The sequence below is a fragment of the Atractosteus spatula genome, chromosome 1 (assembly GCF_055471065.1).
Source record: "Atractosteus spatula isolate fAtrSpa1 chromosome 1, fAtrSpa1.hap1, whole genome shotgun sequence".
NCBI lineage: Eukaryota > Metazoa > Chordata > Actinopteri > Semionotiformes > Lepisosteidae > Atractosteus > Atractosteus spatula.
Genome location: NC_142706.1, coordinates 55,670,199 through 55,688,399, shown reverse-complemented (window position 1 = coordinate 55,688,399; position 18,201 = coordinate 55,670,199). Strand labels below are relative to the sequence as shown.

Sequence of the window (18,201 nt, the reverse complement as noted above, 5' to 3'; positions counted from 1 at the left end):
GAAACCATCAGCAAATCATTAACTACCTTAACAAGTGCTGTTTCAGTGCTATGTCTCTGTCTAAACCCCAAGTGCAAAGGGTTGAAAGTGCTGATTAGAAGCAAGATGAGAGTGTAATTGACTGCCGCTGCCTGTTCCAGACTTTTTGTGAGAAAAGGCAACTTGGAAACAGGATGGTAGTTAGAAAAGAATCAATCCATACTAAGCTGCATCTGTCAATACATTATTAGTTTCATTTTAGCTAAAACTACACTGTGCTGTATTTTAACCTCCAATAAAGACTATATTGTATATCACATACGGTACAGTATACAGCAGTGTAGCGCCTCAGTAAATAATTGCCAAGTCTTTAAAGAAAAAAAGCACAGAGCCTTGACTTTGGATAGGTCTTTTTTTGTTTTAAGGTAAAATGTGTCCTCAGTTGTTTTATTCAACATACCTGTCAAGATAATAACACTGTCGAAAGCACTGCATTTACATTTGAAACCAATTTCAAATCAAACTTTATTAATGAATGAAGGATTATTTTATTTTAATTCTCAGCTCTTTCACATCTCTAATGTTGTATAACACACAACATATCACATTATATCAAAGCTGACAGTCTTAGTATGAAGCTTAAGAACAAAATTATCCTTTTAACCTCACCCTCCCCTGTGGTGTTGCTTCTCAAGGTCACATTAAGTGTAGCTAGATAAACACAAAAAATGTATTTATTTTATTAGACAGCCAATTTCACTTCCTTGATTAGTACAAATATGCTAGTTAGAAGTGAAAATGCAAGATTTCTTTGAAAACTGTATTTGCAGTGGTAAAGGTACTCATGCAATGGACTGGCATCCTATCCAGGGTGTATCCCACCCTGCGCCCCCATTGCTTGCCAGGATAGGCTCTGTGTCCCTCGCAACTCTTTATTGGATGAAGTGATTAGAGGATAGATGGATACATTTTCTCAATCTGCATGGTTTCCATGGATTTTACCGCATTATATTATAAGCTAAACAAATGACATGATCTAAACAAATGTATTAACTCACTGTTTTCCTGTCCTCCTGTGCCAATCACCTTGAATCACTCTCTTTCCTGTGCCCAGCTAATCCCATCACTGACACAATGCTGCTGACTCTTCCTGAACTGTAGAACATTCCTACTCTCACTGCTTGTTCTACTCAGATCCAAGTCCAACCACACTGGACTTTGTAATTCACTCAGTTGGGATTGATCCATATCTTTTGACTTTAATTTTTCCTTAGTCTCATGCTGCTTTTTTTACTTCATATATAATCTCCAATTTAAGATCACTCCTATTAAGGAGTTGTATGAAGCTACACCCTCTTGCTAAGGGCATGTCTGTTAATACTGTATACCCTCCCTGATTCACAGATATATAATAATAAAGAGAAAATGCAAAAGACTGTCTAATTTCAGCTCTAGGAAAATGGAGAAAACCTAAAAAAATCATTAATTCCTAATCATGTTTTTAGCTTCTTTCTTCTTGCTGATCATTCTACAAACAAACATAAGTATACCTATATTTTTTTTTATCTGTTCTTGATTTAATTATGCAGACTTTAGCTTACAGTATATGGTTCCTTGTGAAAGGGGAATTATAAATTCAAGTTCATTATCTTATCCTTCTTGGAAGCCAAAACAACCAACTGGTCATATACTGTACATGTACTGTATGTCTCTGTATACTTCTCTACCCTTCCCAGTATCTGCTTTAAAATGCACTGTCATCTGCTTGCCCAGCTAATAAACTAACTTGTAACAGGTTTTATTTATTCATATTTCTTTATTTGGGATCAGTGTCTGCGGTATTCTGATTGGGAAACTAATTTACATTCAATTACAAAGGCAAAGAATTTCATAGAAGTAAACCCATTAAAATTAAGGTACAATGGATGAAATTGCATTGTGTTCGGAAACAAACATTCTTTATGACAGTGTTTTGTTTTTTTTTGGAGAATTTGCTTAAAATTACAAATTTTCCTTAAGTTTACCTGTGTGTTTGCTATAAGAAACAATGATAATTTGACAATCCCTCTGGATACCAACAATCAAATTCTACATATTGTTGTATAAACCTTCATCTTTTAGTAATGCCATCCTAGTTTCCTGCAATCCAAGACTTCCTACATCAAAATTATATCTGTTCTGTAGGACAGGTTACATCCCCAAAACCACAGGTTGTGGACTGACAAACAAGTGAAAGAAAAGCAAACATTTTTTATTAAACTGTCACTTCTTAATGTTACTGTCTCTCTATTTGGCAACTTCATTATTTCATGGAACAGTTAACTACAATCACAAGAATTGTTTGGCTTTGAAAAAACATTTGGTTAAATTAGTAGTCATTTGATCTTTACATGACTGGAGCCTGGCTTCAATCTGGAACAAGTCACTTGTAAACTGATTTATTTTATTTATTTCACAGCTGAACCCTAATTAGATCTACATCAATAAACACACGTACCACAGGGCACACTTGCAAGAATTTCTTACAAGCCAGGCCAAGGATCAGATGGGCCAAGTCAGTGAATTATGCTATTGTGCTGTCATGGGTTGATGCTCCAAGACTGGGTTAAGATATGTAAGCACGGTGATGGAAAATCACACATTACTGCTGCCCTTCCTGCAGCTGCACTAGGGGTGGACAGAGGACCCCAGTGTCTCATGACTGCATGCTTTTGTAACTGGCGGATGCTTGTCACACAGAAGAGACCACAGTGTTAAAAAGAAAGGCTTGCAGGCAAGATCATTGAAAAAGCTTCTTATTTATGGGGATGGATATTCCTTCATCCATAAAAAAAGTCCTATGAAAGATGATCATTACAATAACAGAGCCTTACAAGTGGCTTCACTCATCCTCTTACTCTGAGCATGACAATAACAATAAAGAGGACTATAGCTCTGCATATAGTTACTGTATACAAGTAAGGGAATCCATTATTATTCATATGTTTTGCATGATAATTTAATAACATTACAAAACAAAAATATGTATTTTCCTTTATCATAATTACAGGTTGTGAGAAATGTATTTTGTGAATTGAAGCTAAAACAATCATTTTAAAAAGCTAACAAATCATTCTCAAATCAACAGTTATATAACCCAAGCTTTTCCGTGCCCTTTTTGCTGCTGGTAAATCCATATACACTTGCTTTGAAAAAGGTCAATGTGATATTTTGCCCGTAACTTTGATTTCTTATTAAAGCTACAGTACGTGTATGGCATTTAAAATGGTCAAGGGCAATTCACTTCAGGTGACTATATCTAACAATACTGGAGACGTTTATATTCCCTTTGCAAATAAAGGTACACTTATGAGAAAAAAAATGTACTATACTTTATTGAAAAGAGGTTTAGTTGGTGAAGATCAATAAAAACAAAAAAGCACTGAGGCATATTTATCCATTTGTACAAATCTGTGGTTTTGATATGGGAAACTGGAAACAACCATTTATCTGCAAAGGTTGTAAAAATAATTTGTAAACATTATACCCAGAACAATTGTAAAAGGTTTTTGAATTTACCTTTGATTAATCCACTTAGAAATGCCATGTGGTTAATTTACTGTATCTCAAAATTACAATGTTGTTAACAGCATTTACACTTGATTTGCCAGACCCTATCCTGGTTTGGCAGGATTCACCCTGTATGGGATGCCTGTCCACCACAGGGCACACACAAACACAGCCACAAACATACCAGAAGCCAAGGAAATGTAAAGTTTTGGTTATGTTACTAGCCAACCAGTGCACAATTGGTAGACTGCCGAGATTAGCTGGGGTTTGTTAGACTCCTCCTTCCCAAACACCTATGAGCTTCCAGTGATGTCAGTGAGAGACACTCTCCTTCTCTGCTTTGCATCAGCTCTCCTGTAAGGCACTGTAGAGCATCCAGGATGTCAAAAGTTGACTTGCTCTAGTGGGTAGGAAAGTCAAGAGAATGACATTAGCCTATCCTCATTCTCCTGATGTACTCTTAGCCGTGAGCCAAGACATAAATAAACAACTGCTGATTCCAAATCGGGTGAGTATAAAATGAAAAATGTATTTAAAAACACAATCTTACAAGGTGTTTTTAAATTAGTGCTCCTGTTCTTCACTTTTTAATCACTTACAGCATTATCGCCTACTGATCACACAAAACAATGATAAAGAAGGAATGAAATGGTTTTTAAGCACTTACTGTACCTTTGCAATTTGAAATTTCTTTCAAATTATATTTTTAATTTAGTGTTGTAGAATGGAACACAACATCAGGATAAGCAGTTAGGATTTAGTTATCCTAAATCCTAAATCCTAAAATAGGAGTATCCATAATACTCCTTTCTAACTCCATTATTAACTACATCGTTCCCACTACATACATCTAACACATAGGTTATCCCAAATAAAACTGACAAAGCAGTATTTAATTAAATACTTTGTTTATTGTTTTATAAATTCTAAAAGTCCATATTAACACATGGAAGCTGATATATCAGGTGAGCTGCTTAAATTCTCATAAGTGTAGTTATAAGCATTCTAAATAACCTTAGGTTAATTGTAGGTTTCTTTAAAAGATAATTATAATTCATAATTATAAAAGATAATGCATAATTATAAATCATTCCCATTAAAATCAGGCAGTTACACAATGATATGTAGTAAAGAAAAGCAGCAGCAGGACTCATGCTGGCAACTCAACCTCCAACAATTATCCTTCCTAAATCCCTCAGATTACAAAGTGTGAACACCCTGCAGGTTTCATATAAAATCAATAGTCATAGGTTTAACATTAGCTTCTTTATGAGATGTAATACTTCAAAACAAAGACAAATCTACAGTACTGCAAAATAAACACTAAAAATAAAAAAGGGTAACATTGCTAAATATTTTTGAAACTGAAAATTGTGAAAAATAAGAACCACATAGCTGGTTAAGATGTTGATACTGGGATTCCCTCTAGCCATGTCCTATAAAAAAGAGTATTCACAAAAATAAATTAAAAATTAAACTAAACGATTTTTAAAGAGGTACTATTAACTAACTATTTGTACCTTCAAAGTTTTGATTTATAGATTTTATTAATAGATTTACTATGCATGCACATACATACTAATGTAATGTAACAGCTTAGTGCAGTAAGCGAGTTACAGAAGTGACATCATCCCCTCTGAAATGCAGGCAGTGTAAAATTGTGCTGCTACAGAGGACTCGGTATTTTGGTGTGCCAGTTATCCAGTGTATAGGGATTAGCTCTGTACAGTATTTCAGAGCCTGCGAGAGGCTCTGCAATCCTAGCAGGGACCAGGAGAGCTGTACTCACACTGGTGCTGTGGCTTGGACTTCTCAGACTGATGTCTTATCAGTCACTGAGGTCGCTGCATTGACAGATTCCGAGCAGCAGAATGTAAAAGAAAAATTGTGAAGATGTATAATGGTTATAAACTGAAATAGCTTTCTGTTAAAGAACACAATGCTTATTTTGCCTTTCGTTTCCTTTCCAATTTTAACTTTTTTCACATTGACTCCACCATTCGGAAGACAACAGTTTTTAATGCTGCTGTGGTACATGAAGTGAAATTAGCATTGTGTTTCTTAGATGTTAGTTCAATAACTAAGCATAGGCCTACACAGATATTTTGTGAAAAATTCAATTAAAATTTCAAGATCCACTTTGGATATGAGAAGGAAATCTCTCTCTGTCTAAGAAGATGTGAAGTGGTATTACTACTACAAACTCAATGGAAATCGGTTCAGAATCTTTCATAGTCCTTCCAACTTATTTGTTGCCAGCAATATAAGTAGGAGTATTCATGCTAACCTGTTTTACTATTCTTGTGTTCCACAAAGTCATGACTAAAACTATGAAAGGAAACTCTTATAATCAATTACTTTTGTCAAATTTCTTCAAGGCCATTAAACTATTCAGAATTTAGGATCCTGTATTGATCATAGGAAATTGGCTTTATACAGTGTATACAGTGTGACAGAAATGTAAAATTGAATTTAGTTTGTATAGTTGCTGTTATCTTTGGCGTTTCAGTCATTTTTTCTTTCCAATGCTTACATTAAAAGCTTCACAAAACTGTAATTTATTTTCTGTACTCAGTATTATAGACAGTAACTCCTCCATTTTGGATATTGCCAGTTTTTCTATTCCTGTTATTATACTCTGTAACTTGTCAAAATTACAGATCCACTTGATCCACGTTTACTCCTGGGGATAGTAAATCCTTCATAAGAAATTATACAGAAGTCACAATATTACAGAGCAGAGGGCCCTTATATTTCTGTTTTAGATCTTATTCCTATAACCTCTACTCAAATTTCTTTGCCCTTTACCCTGTTTATTACTAACCTCATTAACGACTCCTTGAAATCTGGCCTGGTACTTCTAGTTTTAAAGTCTGTTACTATCATATGTGTGTTTAGAAAAACCCAGTCTAGACATTAGCTATTTAATAACTATCATCCTTGTTAGAATAGCCCTTTCTTGCAAATCACCAGAACAGATACTAACAGTTCAATTATAATGTTATCTTGTGTCTAAAGAGCTGTTTGAACCTTTCCAGTTGTTCAAACAAGTGACAGAGAGGTTTTTCCCTCTCTGTCACTTTTCTTACATTGTAGCTTACAAAAATACTTAATCTAATCAATTTCAAATTCTAAATTTGCTACATTCCCTCAGTTTGTCCATCCATCCATCATTTTTTAACCACTTCATCCAATTCAGGGTCACAGGAGAGCCAGAGCCTATCGAAGCAAGCAACAAATGCAAGGAGATACACCCTGGACGGGACACCAGTCCATTGCAGGGCATATTCACACCAGAATCAGTTCAGTTCTCCAAGAAGCCAGTTAACCTACCAGTATGTCTTTGGACTGTGGGAGGATAGCAGAGCACCTGGAGGAAACCCAAGAGAATACAGGAAGAACATACAAACTCCACAAAGATAGCAATGCTAATCATAGCGCCACAATTCCACCCCCTCAATTTATGAATAGGAATATAAAACCACAAAAATAAAGAACCATAAAAAGTATTGCATCTGGTCTTGCCTAAGAAATTCTACTTGCACTGTTGTTATTGATATAACAGACAAAGACTATATTATCAAGTTATCAAATACAAAGTTAAAAGGAAATTAGGAATTTGTGCAATTTGATATTTTCCCATTTATTCTATATGTCTTTAATAGCTACAGAACGCTAATAAACACTGAACAGTAAACATAGTTTAATGTTTAAATATTAAATTAATAATTTTGACTAAACGAGTTTCATAAAAAAATACATCTAGTTGTTTTATTAGTAGACATTAGAGAGGGAATTCAAGACTAATTTCCCTAAAATCAAACAAAAAAACAGACTGAGCTTGAAGGTGTGGACATACAAATATGAACATGAAATATGGACATGAAATATGAAAAAGCTACTGCAAAAGTGTTAAATTTCTTTTTCAAAAATTATTAAATGGAACAGAACTGCAAATAGAACTTGTAGTGCTATCATGCTGCCCACATAACATTTTTATGACTGAGTGCCATAGTGATGGTCTATATTTTAAAGACAAAGTGAATTACGGCAGCCACAATTTAAGAAAAATAATCAAATTAAATCTGGTAAATGTTATGTATCCACATATTAGCAGGGCTAGTAATTAAGTCAGTACATTTTTGCTCATTCTGTACAGAGTTTTTTCTATGCTTATATGGGTTTTACCAGCTGCTCTGGTTTCATTCAATCTACAAAGACATGCCATCTAGGTTAGCTGGTGACTCTAAGCTGTCCCTGGGTGTTTGTGTGTACCCTATGATGGACTGTCATTCTGCCATAATTGTGCTTCCTACTTGTGTCCTGTGCTTCTGGGATAGAATCTGAGTTGATGCACCAGGCCTAAGTAGCTGGATAATGGATGGTTAAATGGACAAAATATGATAGGTAATTTGAGCACGCAACTCAAGGTATATAGAAATGCAATCTTCTGCTCCATTATTCTAATATGACATTGTATTGATTCTTCGTGTTTAATTTTGAAGGCCACAGCGTTTTTATTCCCTTGAGCTCTTAATTAAGTAATGAACTAATTATTGATCTCATTGAACCCTTTTCTCAGTCTTAAGAAATGTTTTCATTAACAATCCACACTGAAAAGTAGAAAGAAGAAAGTAACGCAATGCTTTGACTGTGACGTCTTCTTCAGGTCCTTACATGTGATGAAGACTGCAAAGATAAAATAGTGTTTTTTTTCCTTTCTACTTCAGTGTGGAATTGACTTCTATTTGCTCCTCTGCAACTTGCATGCTGACAAAACTCCACACTCAAATTATTTTAAATGACTTGTAACCTTATGGGTTTGAAAAAGTCTATTCCACAGTTATAAAAGCATCTTAAAATATTTTCATTTCAGAGGATAAAACATTCTCATGGCTCATGTGTCCAATTTGACCAAATAGTATTAATTTGAATAATTGGCAAAATGAAAATGAACAAATTTAATGTATTTGCTTCTTAGAAGAAACACAAAGGAAAAATAAAACTTCCTACAAAACTCCCATTCTGCATTAATTATTGTGTAATTATTATTATTATATATTATTTTAAATTAATATATATATATTTCTTACATTATATACTAATTACATAATATATAATTTTGACCTGAGATTTTGAGATTTTAAAGAGGTATTAAAATTAATACAATTTTCATATGTAAAATGTCAGATTTATATAGACATAAGAATTCAGATGTTAAGAAAATAAATGTAGAATGTGTAGGAAAATGTAGGAAATGTAGGAAAAGGTAATGCATCTGTTTCCACACTATATATCTACAGTATATGTAAAACAAGTTTAACAAGTCAGGTATAAATCAATATATCTGAAAGAGTAAAGAATTTATACACTGAAAGCAAAATGTGCCATGTACTCTTTAATTAAACTTACAAATATGGCTTTTGATGCAAAACTCAAAGTGTGTGTGCCATGGTATAATGAAAGGGTGAATATACTAATTGCGCAGAAGTTCTGTATGATGTCTACCTACTCATATTCTCTCAGTACCTTGAATACTCATCTCAGTGTCTTCCTTACTTTCCCAGCAGTCGCCATTAAATCCCTCCCTGGTAACCAAGAAACAGATCAAAGCAACCACCTACCTTAAACTCTGCAGGACTCCACTGCAGAATCCCACAGGCCCCTTTAATTTAATTTCAATGAATTACAGAAGTAACTGAGAAAAGAGGAACTGTTGATTGGCAGAAACTTTAAATACATACTTCACTCAACCTTATCCTTACCCCTAAGGATAAGGAATGTATTGTGTAATGGAAATTTTCAGAAGCAAACTACATTAGTATTCTCCAAATATTAAGCTAGATTCTAGTTTATGTATGCATGTAATTGTTTTGTAACCAGTACTGAATTTAATATTATTTTCTACCATATACAGTATGGAATCAAGTATAACTACATGAATTATCAAGTTAATGAATTACCCTAAGATTATTTAAACAGAAAAAAAAAATCAAGATACTCAGATAAGTAAATAGTGTTTGCATATATACTGTAATATACTAATACAGTATATACTGTATAGCATCAAAAACAGTAGATGTCCTGTTGACATGGGTTTATTTTTTATCTGATCTGTTAACGTAAGTTTTGAAATTTTGCACATATTTTTAAATATTTAAACAAATGTGCTAAACAATATGCAACAGTATGGATGGTAATCTTTTGGTCAGTGAGAACTAAAATCCTAAATCATTGAATATCTGTACCTCTAATATGCTTAATATATGAGGTTTTTAAATACATTTAAAGCAGAACATATTTTACATGGTTACTCTAAATGTTTTTTTAATCTTCAACACAAAAGGCGAAAACAGTCCAAGATGTGAGACATACTGTAAGCAAATACACTGCCTGTTCAATGATGTGCCTTTTTGTGATGTGCTTGTTTTCTGTGAATGTTGTCACACCTACTTCAGTTTGTTCTGTTTTTTATTTTTATTCCAAGATGGGATTTGGAATTTAGAATGGAATAATCATTGTCCACTGTTAAACTTTTTTACATGCTCATTCTAAACACCATACTGGAATGTTAACCGACGTATTGCTAATTGTGCAGTTTGGTGGTAAAATAATTTGTCAGCAGAATAACTATGTCACTTCAAAGACTGCTGATACATAATTGCAACAGCTGATCCCATTGCAGGGAAGACTTAAACAGAGAGTTCATAAAACTGCAATTCCATCATATCTCATCTTCCTTCCCAAACACTTACCTGTACATTTCACGCAGTGCTGTGCAAAAGTCATTAGAACACCACAAGCCTTCTAATTTATTCAGCTTTAGACACAAAATTCATTTTACTTTAGAATGTATCTGTACTTTTAAAAAAATACATGTTGCATTAAACTAACACAAACTTTGTGGTCATTGTTTTCTATTAATATGAAACTATACCCTATTTCCCCATATTGAACAGCGTGGTAGATTATAATGCTGTCTTTACATTATAATACAAATATATACATTGATCCATACTTTCACCTATTTTATAAAATAACTTACAATAGTAGTATTTTGCTTTTTAGCCACCACTGTTATTTTCCTTTTATTGATTCAGATTAATTGCACGGGCTATAGTAAAGTAATAAAGAAATTTTTAAAAAAACTTGTCTGCCTTGGCCATTTTTCCAAAATTGGAAGTTGTTGGTTTGATTTAAAATCAACAAACTACCCCCACCTACTGTACTGTATAGAAAAGAAAATCCCAGGATGGGAAACATTTTTAGAAACATTAAGATTATCACAAATCTTCAGAAACCTTTATTGTATTGTCTTAGTGGGGAGAATGACATACTTTAGTTTTTCATTAGCCACTCTTTTTGTTGCTTTCCTATGAAACCTGGATAAAGGCCTGGTTAAATCAATTTAATCTATGAGCCTATAATGAGTTCAAAACAAGATATTTTTTCTTGCATGCATAAAATGGACAGTTCTGGTCATATACTGGGTTTACAATTTGTAGTCAGTGAGTAGGTTGTTTTCATTTAAATCAGAATTCCAATACATCGGGGAATTGCCAATTAATATTCCCAATACCTGATGGCATACCCTGATATCAGCAGATGAGTTTTTCCAAAAAGCACCTCACAAACAAAAAGCTATCATCAACACTGACATGTTTGAAAGCTGTGTTTGGATGGTTGGCTGAATCTATAATTTAATCCATATAATAGTCTTTTTTTAGAGCTTTAATGCATGTTAATTATATGACTTTGTTATATAATTGATTTCCTTACTTAAATTCAAATTTAAATCTTATTTCTGCATTGGCAGTAAAAGGTACTTTATCACTATTTCCTAGGAATAGACATACAGTCTGATGTGAATGTTTCACTGAAAAGTAGCATTAAAATTCTAGTCTGCCTTTTTGGACACTTAAGTTCTCGTACACTTCACATTTAAGGTTACAGATGTAAAGCCACATTACAAAAGAGTACCCATTTAAGGTACAGACCTACATAATTCTTTCCAGGATCTTGTAAGAAATGGCTGGAAGATTTGTCCACATTACCACTTCTTAAGAATATTTTTCTCATTTTCTTTAGTGAAAAACCATCTGTTTTTTAAAATCATTCTAGCTAGGTAGTGCAGGTGAAAAATCATTTTCAAATCATAACTAACTTCCCCAAGAAAGCCTCCTGCTGGACAAGGTCATACATACATAAATACTGGGCACTTCAAAACACTTAATGTTTAAATCTACCCTGTTTAAATCAAATTATGGTTTTGATTTATTTTCTGTATTCAGTCTGCAATGTATATGCCTTTGTAATGTTCTTACTTGGGGGTCTAGCTTGTATTTTTAATCATGCTTCAAAAATCCATTAAATGGTTCTACTGATTGTAAACAAAACATCAAATTAAATAAATACAAAGCCCACAGGCTGTCTAGGGATCCAATTCAATAACGCTTTTTTATTAGCTGACAGAGAAAAAGCTCTTTAGATCTATAGTGATTGCTTGTTGATTGAATCCAAATAAATAAAGCCTGACATTTGTTCAACTCATTGCATTGCTTTAAAACTTAATTCTAAAAGTTTATTCAATTGAGCTTCATCAACAGAGCTGAATTATTTATCGAATTGAGTGGTCCCCTGGAATTTGCCATGTTACAGATTGACATTCTGTTTTGAAAACTGTATTTCTTTTCATTTTCATCCAGTATTTTTATACAATATAATTATGTCCTAGTGAAATCGGGATTTTGCCTCTCCCTTAAAATTCCCAACTTTGATATTTGCATATGTACAGCTATAGGCAGTAATTTTTTTAATCCTTAAAGTAAATTAATATCTTTTGAATCAGACTGCCATCTAGTGATTACAATATAGATACAGTATACAGTATAACGTATTGGATTCTCTTTTAGCATACTGTTAATAATACAGTATGTTAGCAATCCTATTGCATGTTTATATATTTTATATTTTATAAGGGATTCTGATTTTTTTTTGTTTTGAATGTATAGCCCATGATCTTGAATTCTAATTTCTTTTGCCATTTATGTTGAAAATAGGACAAATATGTGCCTTATTAAGAACTACTACTAAGAAACATTAAGAACTGTTTTCATTTAAAACTAAATGTTGTTCAATAAATGATGTTATTGTATAATATAGTAAATTGTTAATAAAAAAATTGCTATTGCAGTTTTAGTTATGATAACCCTTAAAAAACAATGTATTTAAAATATACATAAAACATATATCCTTTAATTTAGCTGTTCACCTCAAAAGAATATATAAATCACTATTGATTGAGCATTCATACCTATATAAGGCATATACTACAGCATGTTGTATTAATACGTATTAAAGTGTTCTTTCAAGTACAGTACTTAATGTTTGCAATTGGGTCAGGTTTTTCCACAAAGAAACAGGATCAAGGATTTACAAGGTGATGCTTTTTTACAGTAAATATGGAATTTAAGTATAAGAAAACTCCAGTTTAGCATAATTAAATAAGCCTCCATATGGCTCACGTGTTAATGAGCTTTTAATATTTAACTGGCTTCCTAAAATGAGACAGAAGAAGGATACTATTTAACTACATATTGGAGTTTCACTACAATTTGCAAATCAATATGCTAGTGAGGTGATTGCTGGTAAAGTAATACATTATGATTATTTACACCTTTATAATAGATAATATTTCAGATTTTGTTTGACTATGCAGATTTAAAACTAAGAGAAATGTTTTTGTTTTTTAATGGGTAAAATCAATCAAACCAAACATAATTTTATCCTTTTCAAAATTAAAATACTGTGATAAAGCTTGCTACCTTAACAGCACTTTGGTATTATAAAGAACATATACAGTACATATATATAGTATATATCAGACACAACATCAGCAAAATTATATTCCAGCCTCATGTAGCACTAAGCTCTTCTCTTTAGATACATGGCTTAACAAGGCAATCAATCTATTAATCGCTGACGAAATGTAGAGATACAAAAAGCACCGACTGGCAGTCTCATTTATTCTAATGTTAACACTTCTCGTGAGCTGAAGCAATTTAAAAACACAGTACAGTATACTGCTTAGAGGAGTAGAGACATGCAATGATTACGTAACTTAAGAAAAATAATAAAATAGGTCAAATAGGCTAGAAGGAGCACATGAAAATGCTACCTAATAATTGTTCTGACGTTTATAAAAGCATTTTTGGTGCAAAAAAACACATTAAATTAATCCATATCAGAAAATATGTATACAATAAAAACAGATTTATGTGTAACTTTTTGATCGGATAATAATAATAATAATAATAATAATAATAATAATAATAATACATTGACTTAAAACTCTATTCGGTGCTATTAGCGAAAGAGTATTTTGCATGAATCAGCATCCTCTTGTTACAATGGCATGGTGCAGTGAAGCCCGCAGAGCCGCAAAGCTTGATTTTAAGCGGAAATGGCCTACTACTGGGTAGATAAAACGCAAAGAAACGAGCTGATCGTACTGTATATCTGAAAGTATGTCCGTGAACATGATACTGTAAAACAAATGTTGCAGTAATAACACTGTTGTTTTGTCACGAATGAAAGATTTATGGCTTTATATTTAGAAATTACTATACAGTACTTCTTCCCTTGGAGATGCGGTATTTTTGGAATGCGGATACAATAATTGATTTGTCTCTCGGTAAGAAGCCAGACATAAATGTACATTTTCAGATCACTGAATGCAGTGTGTCAAGACGTGTGTGTCAGTGTCACTGGCGTTAATTTTATTGTTCTATGTCACAATCCGTAACTGCTTGCCATTACTGGGTGTTCGAATTTGTAACTTCAGTTTTGGGGTCTCCCTGCTATTACAGGCCCGTTCTTAAAAGAAAACAATGTTAGATTTAATTTAGATGTACTTATGAATTGAGCTTTTCTTTTACTGCATATGTACTGTAGCTTCCGATTCAAATCTTCCACTGGTCTAAACCCCTTAACTGCAGCTGTGATATGACTCTCCTTATTTTTCGAGATTGCACTGGTTTTATGTAATCTTGCCACTGAAAATACCGAAAATAATGGTTTCCTCATTATCTTCAGCTCATATTCAGAGAAGCCATTTCTTTCTGTTACTGTGGTAACCAACTTTACCTTGATCTCTCTCAAGCACAATTACACACTGTCAAGCCGCGAAAATGGAGATTTCCAAATGCTTGTGCAATACAAAAGCTTTTAATAATAAGAGCAAATGATACGACAAACTCATAAATCTAAAACGACACGAACATGTTAATGGCACGTGTTTTATGGTTATCCTACGGATAGAAAGATCAATGGTTTTCCTAACCTGAAATACAAACACCAATTATATTTTGCAACAACTAATAAAGCCTACTTGTAGAATTACAACAGTATCAGGCTAAACTGTCTTTTTCAACACGGGGAAGCATTCTTTAGAACACAAAACATCTGCATTGGGAAAAAATAATTGCGAAATACGTAACGTTATCTCATTTTGTACTGAAATTGTCATTTTAATTACGCGAAGACATATATGCAAGTAGGTTAATCACAAACGCAAGGTTTATGGTCACACCCACAGTGAAAATATATTTTTCATTTCTAAAATTAATATACTGGTTTAATCTTGACGAGTATCTTAATTACTCACAACAATTGGTGACAGCAAAGCTGTTTGCTACTTCCAAATTGTCAATATGGGGCGTCAGTCTAAACTCGGATGTGCCGAATTGGACCATTCCTATTCGAAATGCACTGTATTCCTGATCTGCACCCCTTGGAAATAATCCCCCTGTGGAAAAGAGGAAAAACATATCAGACACGGAATGTTAGAACAACGAGTGATCATATACTTAAAATGAGCAGGATTAACTCCATTTAGGCGAAAGAAAATGTGTATTTTACAATGCATTTAAATTTGCGAAAATTTAAAAGCGTTAACAATAAAATATAAATTAAATACATGTTTCAAGAATCACCATATATCGGAATGCTGCATGCTTTGAATGTTAATTTAATCCTGTTAAATTAGGTATTTATTAACTGATTTTACAGTTACCCATTTATCTTGATTTTACATACCGATTTGTACGCTGGGAGAGCCTCCAAACACCAGTCCCCATAAAACAGGAAGAAGGAAGACAGATATCTTCATAATCTTTTGCATTTCCAAAGAAATATGACCACATCCACCGAATATTCCCTCGTTAAATTTCTCAGAAGAGTAGTCCGTATTAGATCCTATTCATAGTGGTGATGTAAAATTGAAAGAAACCAGATTTTTATTTCTGATGATAGTTAATTTCGAAATTCCTAGTTCCAGTTCCAACAATGATATAACGGTTTAATGCAGATTTTTCCCCTTTTCTTCCTGGCGATGTTTGTCCCACTGTATCAGTACCTTCGCTCACACAAGAGCACTGCACTTCTTTTCACTGCTCACTGGAGCTCTCCTTCCAGCATCACGGACAAGGGAGGAATGTTAATGAGGACGTAAAGGCACGAACATCGTCGAGCTCACATTATGTATTTATCTTATTACCTTCAAGCATACGTATATATATTATATATGTGTGTATGTACAGATAGGTAGATTTAAATACGATAATGGGATTTTAATTATACTTATTTGCACTATACAATTTATTTCCTGTGCTTCATTTTTTTAAGGAGTGGGTGTTTTAAGTGCACTCTCCTGAATTTTATTTATATGTGTGCAGATTTTGAATATTTGTGGGTTGGACTGTCATCTAAGAAAGAGAACACGTTTTTGTTTTGTATATCTTTAGGGACCTCAAAATATTATTGCTTTTTTAAATCTAAAGAAGTTTTTGTAGAATTAATCAATATTGATAAAACCTGTCTGTAATGTGTGACTAAAAGATTACAAACCATAAAGACTTACAATAATAACTGGTAGACATTTTGTATCTACATTTATTTCACTAATAGTACTACCCATATAACTCTAATCTTTAGTCAGTGGTAGATGCCAATGGATAATTTGTTAATGCTTGATGTCCAGGTCTTTTAAACCATGAAGTCAATGACCTTAACATTTTAAGAAGTGTGTCACGCCCTGCAAATTATTTAGTAATGAAATTAGGTCTTATTTAAAAAAAATGGTGTTTGCTAAGATAACAGTGCTATCTGCCAGGAATTTACAGTTTGTGCTCAACATTTACAGTGAATTAGAATTAGAGAACTCTAAAATGGCTTGACTATTTGAAGTCAATGAATTAATGACTATGGAAGTATATCTAAAACTGAGAATTGGAGACACTTTACCTAAGTGGTTGTATGATTATGGAATAAGATATCCAGACACATTGTTGAAGCCGATACCCTGGCTTCTTTCAGGAAATGGTAGGATAACATTCTTGGATCGATTAACTACTAACTATGAAACAGACTAGATGGACTTCTCAATTGTAACATTTCTTAGATTTTAACAAGCTATTTAAAAACCTTTTTGGAGAATTAGTTATCATATAGTTACTACTGTTAAGGAAAAAATATCTTTAAAAGAAAAGTGACAGGTGAAATAGAAAAAGTAATAGAAATTAAAAATCACATTCAAAGCTAATAGATTTTTCTCCCTTTCACACCAGGCACATACTGTATAGATGCATCATATTTAGATACAATATGGACAAGAATAAGATTTCTGAGTTTAAAGTATAACTATAACTTAGTATAAGCCACTGCATGAGAAGGAATGCCGTGTGTTTACAGTACATAACATCAGAAAATGTAATTTAAAGAGTATTAAGGAATGTAATGATAACATAAATATTGTATTGCATATAATTCAATATTAAAACTATATTGTAAAGAAAATGATATCATGCATGTTCCAATGTATTCCATGTCCTTTTAGTGCTTTGGTTTTTAGGACCATATACCTGTACATAGAATGGCTCCATACTCTTCATACAGTATGTCAACTCATCTCTTTAAAATGAGTTTGGCTATCTCATTAGGTGAACACAGGAAGTTCGGAACCCTGGAGAAAACAAAATACAAGAGCCTGAGACATGACAGTTTACAACCATAAAAAGAGGTAATTACTTGGTACAGTATGCATTTTCAGTACCATGGACAGAGGTGCAATGTACTGAGATGCCATGTGCAAAGGAGATATACTGCTTTAAGAGAGTTCTTCATTGCAAAACAGCGATAAACAATTGTTCCTCACAGAGACAACTCAATCAGGTCTGAGGAGTTCTTAAAGACAGCAAAGTTTTAGCAGATCTGCTAAAAGGTACATTTAAGAGTCAACCTAGCTATATTGAGCATGTGTACAAAATTAATTTACAAAGACACTTAAACTTCTTAAACTTCAACAGCATCTAGTAAATTTAGTGTCTTCCCCATACAGTATGTAGGGATTGTAAATGCAAAGATGTCTTAATGCAAAGGAAAGTCGTCTTAGAACTGAATTGCATATCCTGAAGACACCCAAATTACGAACTTCTTGGGAAAGGGGAAAAAAGTTTTTATTTTTCTTGTTTGTGCAACATCAAATAATGAAAACCTTGTGATAGTTTGGTATCAGAGTTGTAAATTTAATTTCAGTGAAGGTTGATATAATTCCTCAACCTACAGTGCCTATAAAAAGTATTCACCCCCCTTGGACTTTTTCACATTTTTTTGTGT

General features: G+C 33.2%; 1 protein-coding gene across 6 annotated transcripts in view; it reads right to left on the bottom strand.

The window, feature by feature from the left end:
* Positions 1 to 16,222, bottom strand: part of gria2b (glutamate receptor, ionotropic, AMPA 2b) — a 72,635-nt gene extending 56,413 nt beyond the window's left edge. For all 6 annotated transcript variants that reach the window (XR_016090845.1, XM_088911524.1, XM_088911505.1 and 3 more), the window contains exons 1-2: positions 15,625 to 16,222; positions 15,194 to 15,334 (exon numbers count right to left, since the gene is read on the bottom strand). Coding sequence is in view for 5 of the 6 variants with exons in the window: in XM_088911524.1 (XP_088767650.1) it covers positions 15,194 to 15,334; positions 15,625 to 15,709 (226 nt within the window). In the remaining variant the exon portion in view is untranslated. The remainder of the gene's footprint in view (positions 1 to 15,193; positions 15,335 to 15,624) is intronic.
* Positions 16,223 to 18,201: the final 1,979 nt, after the last annotated feature.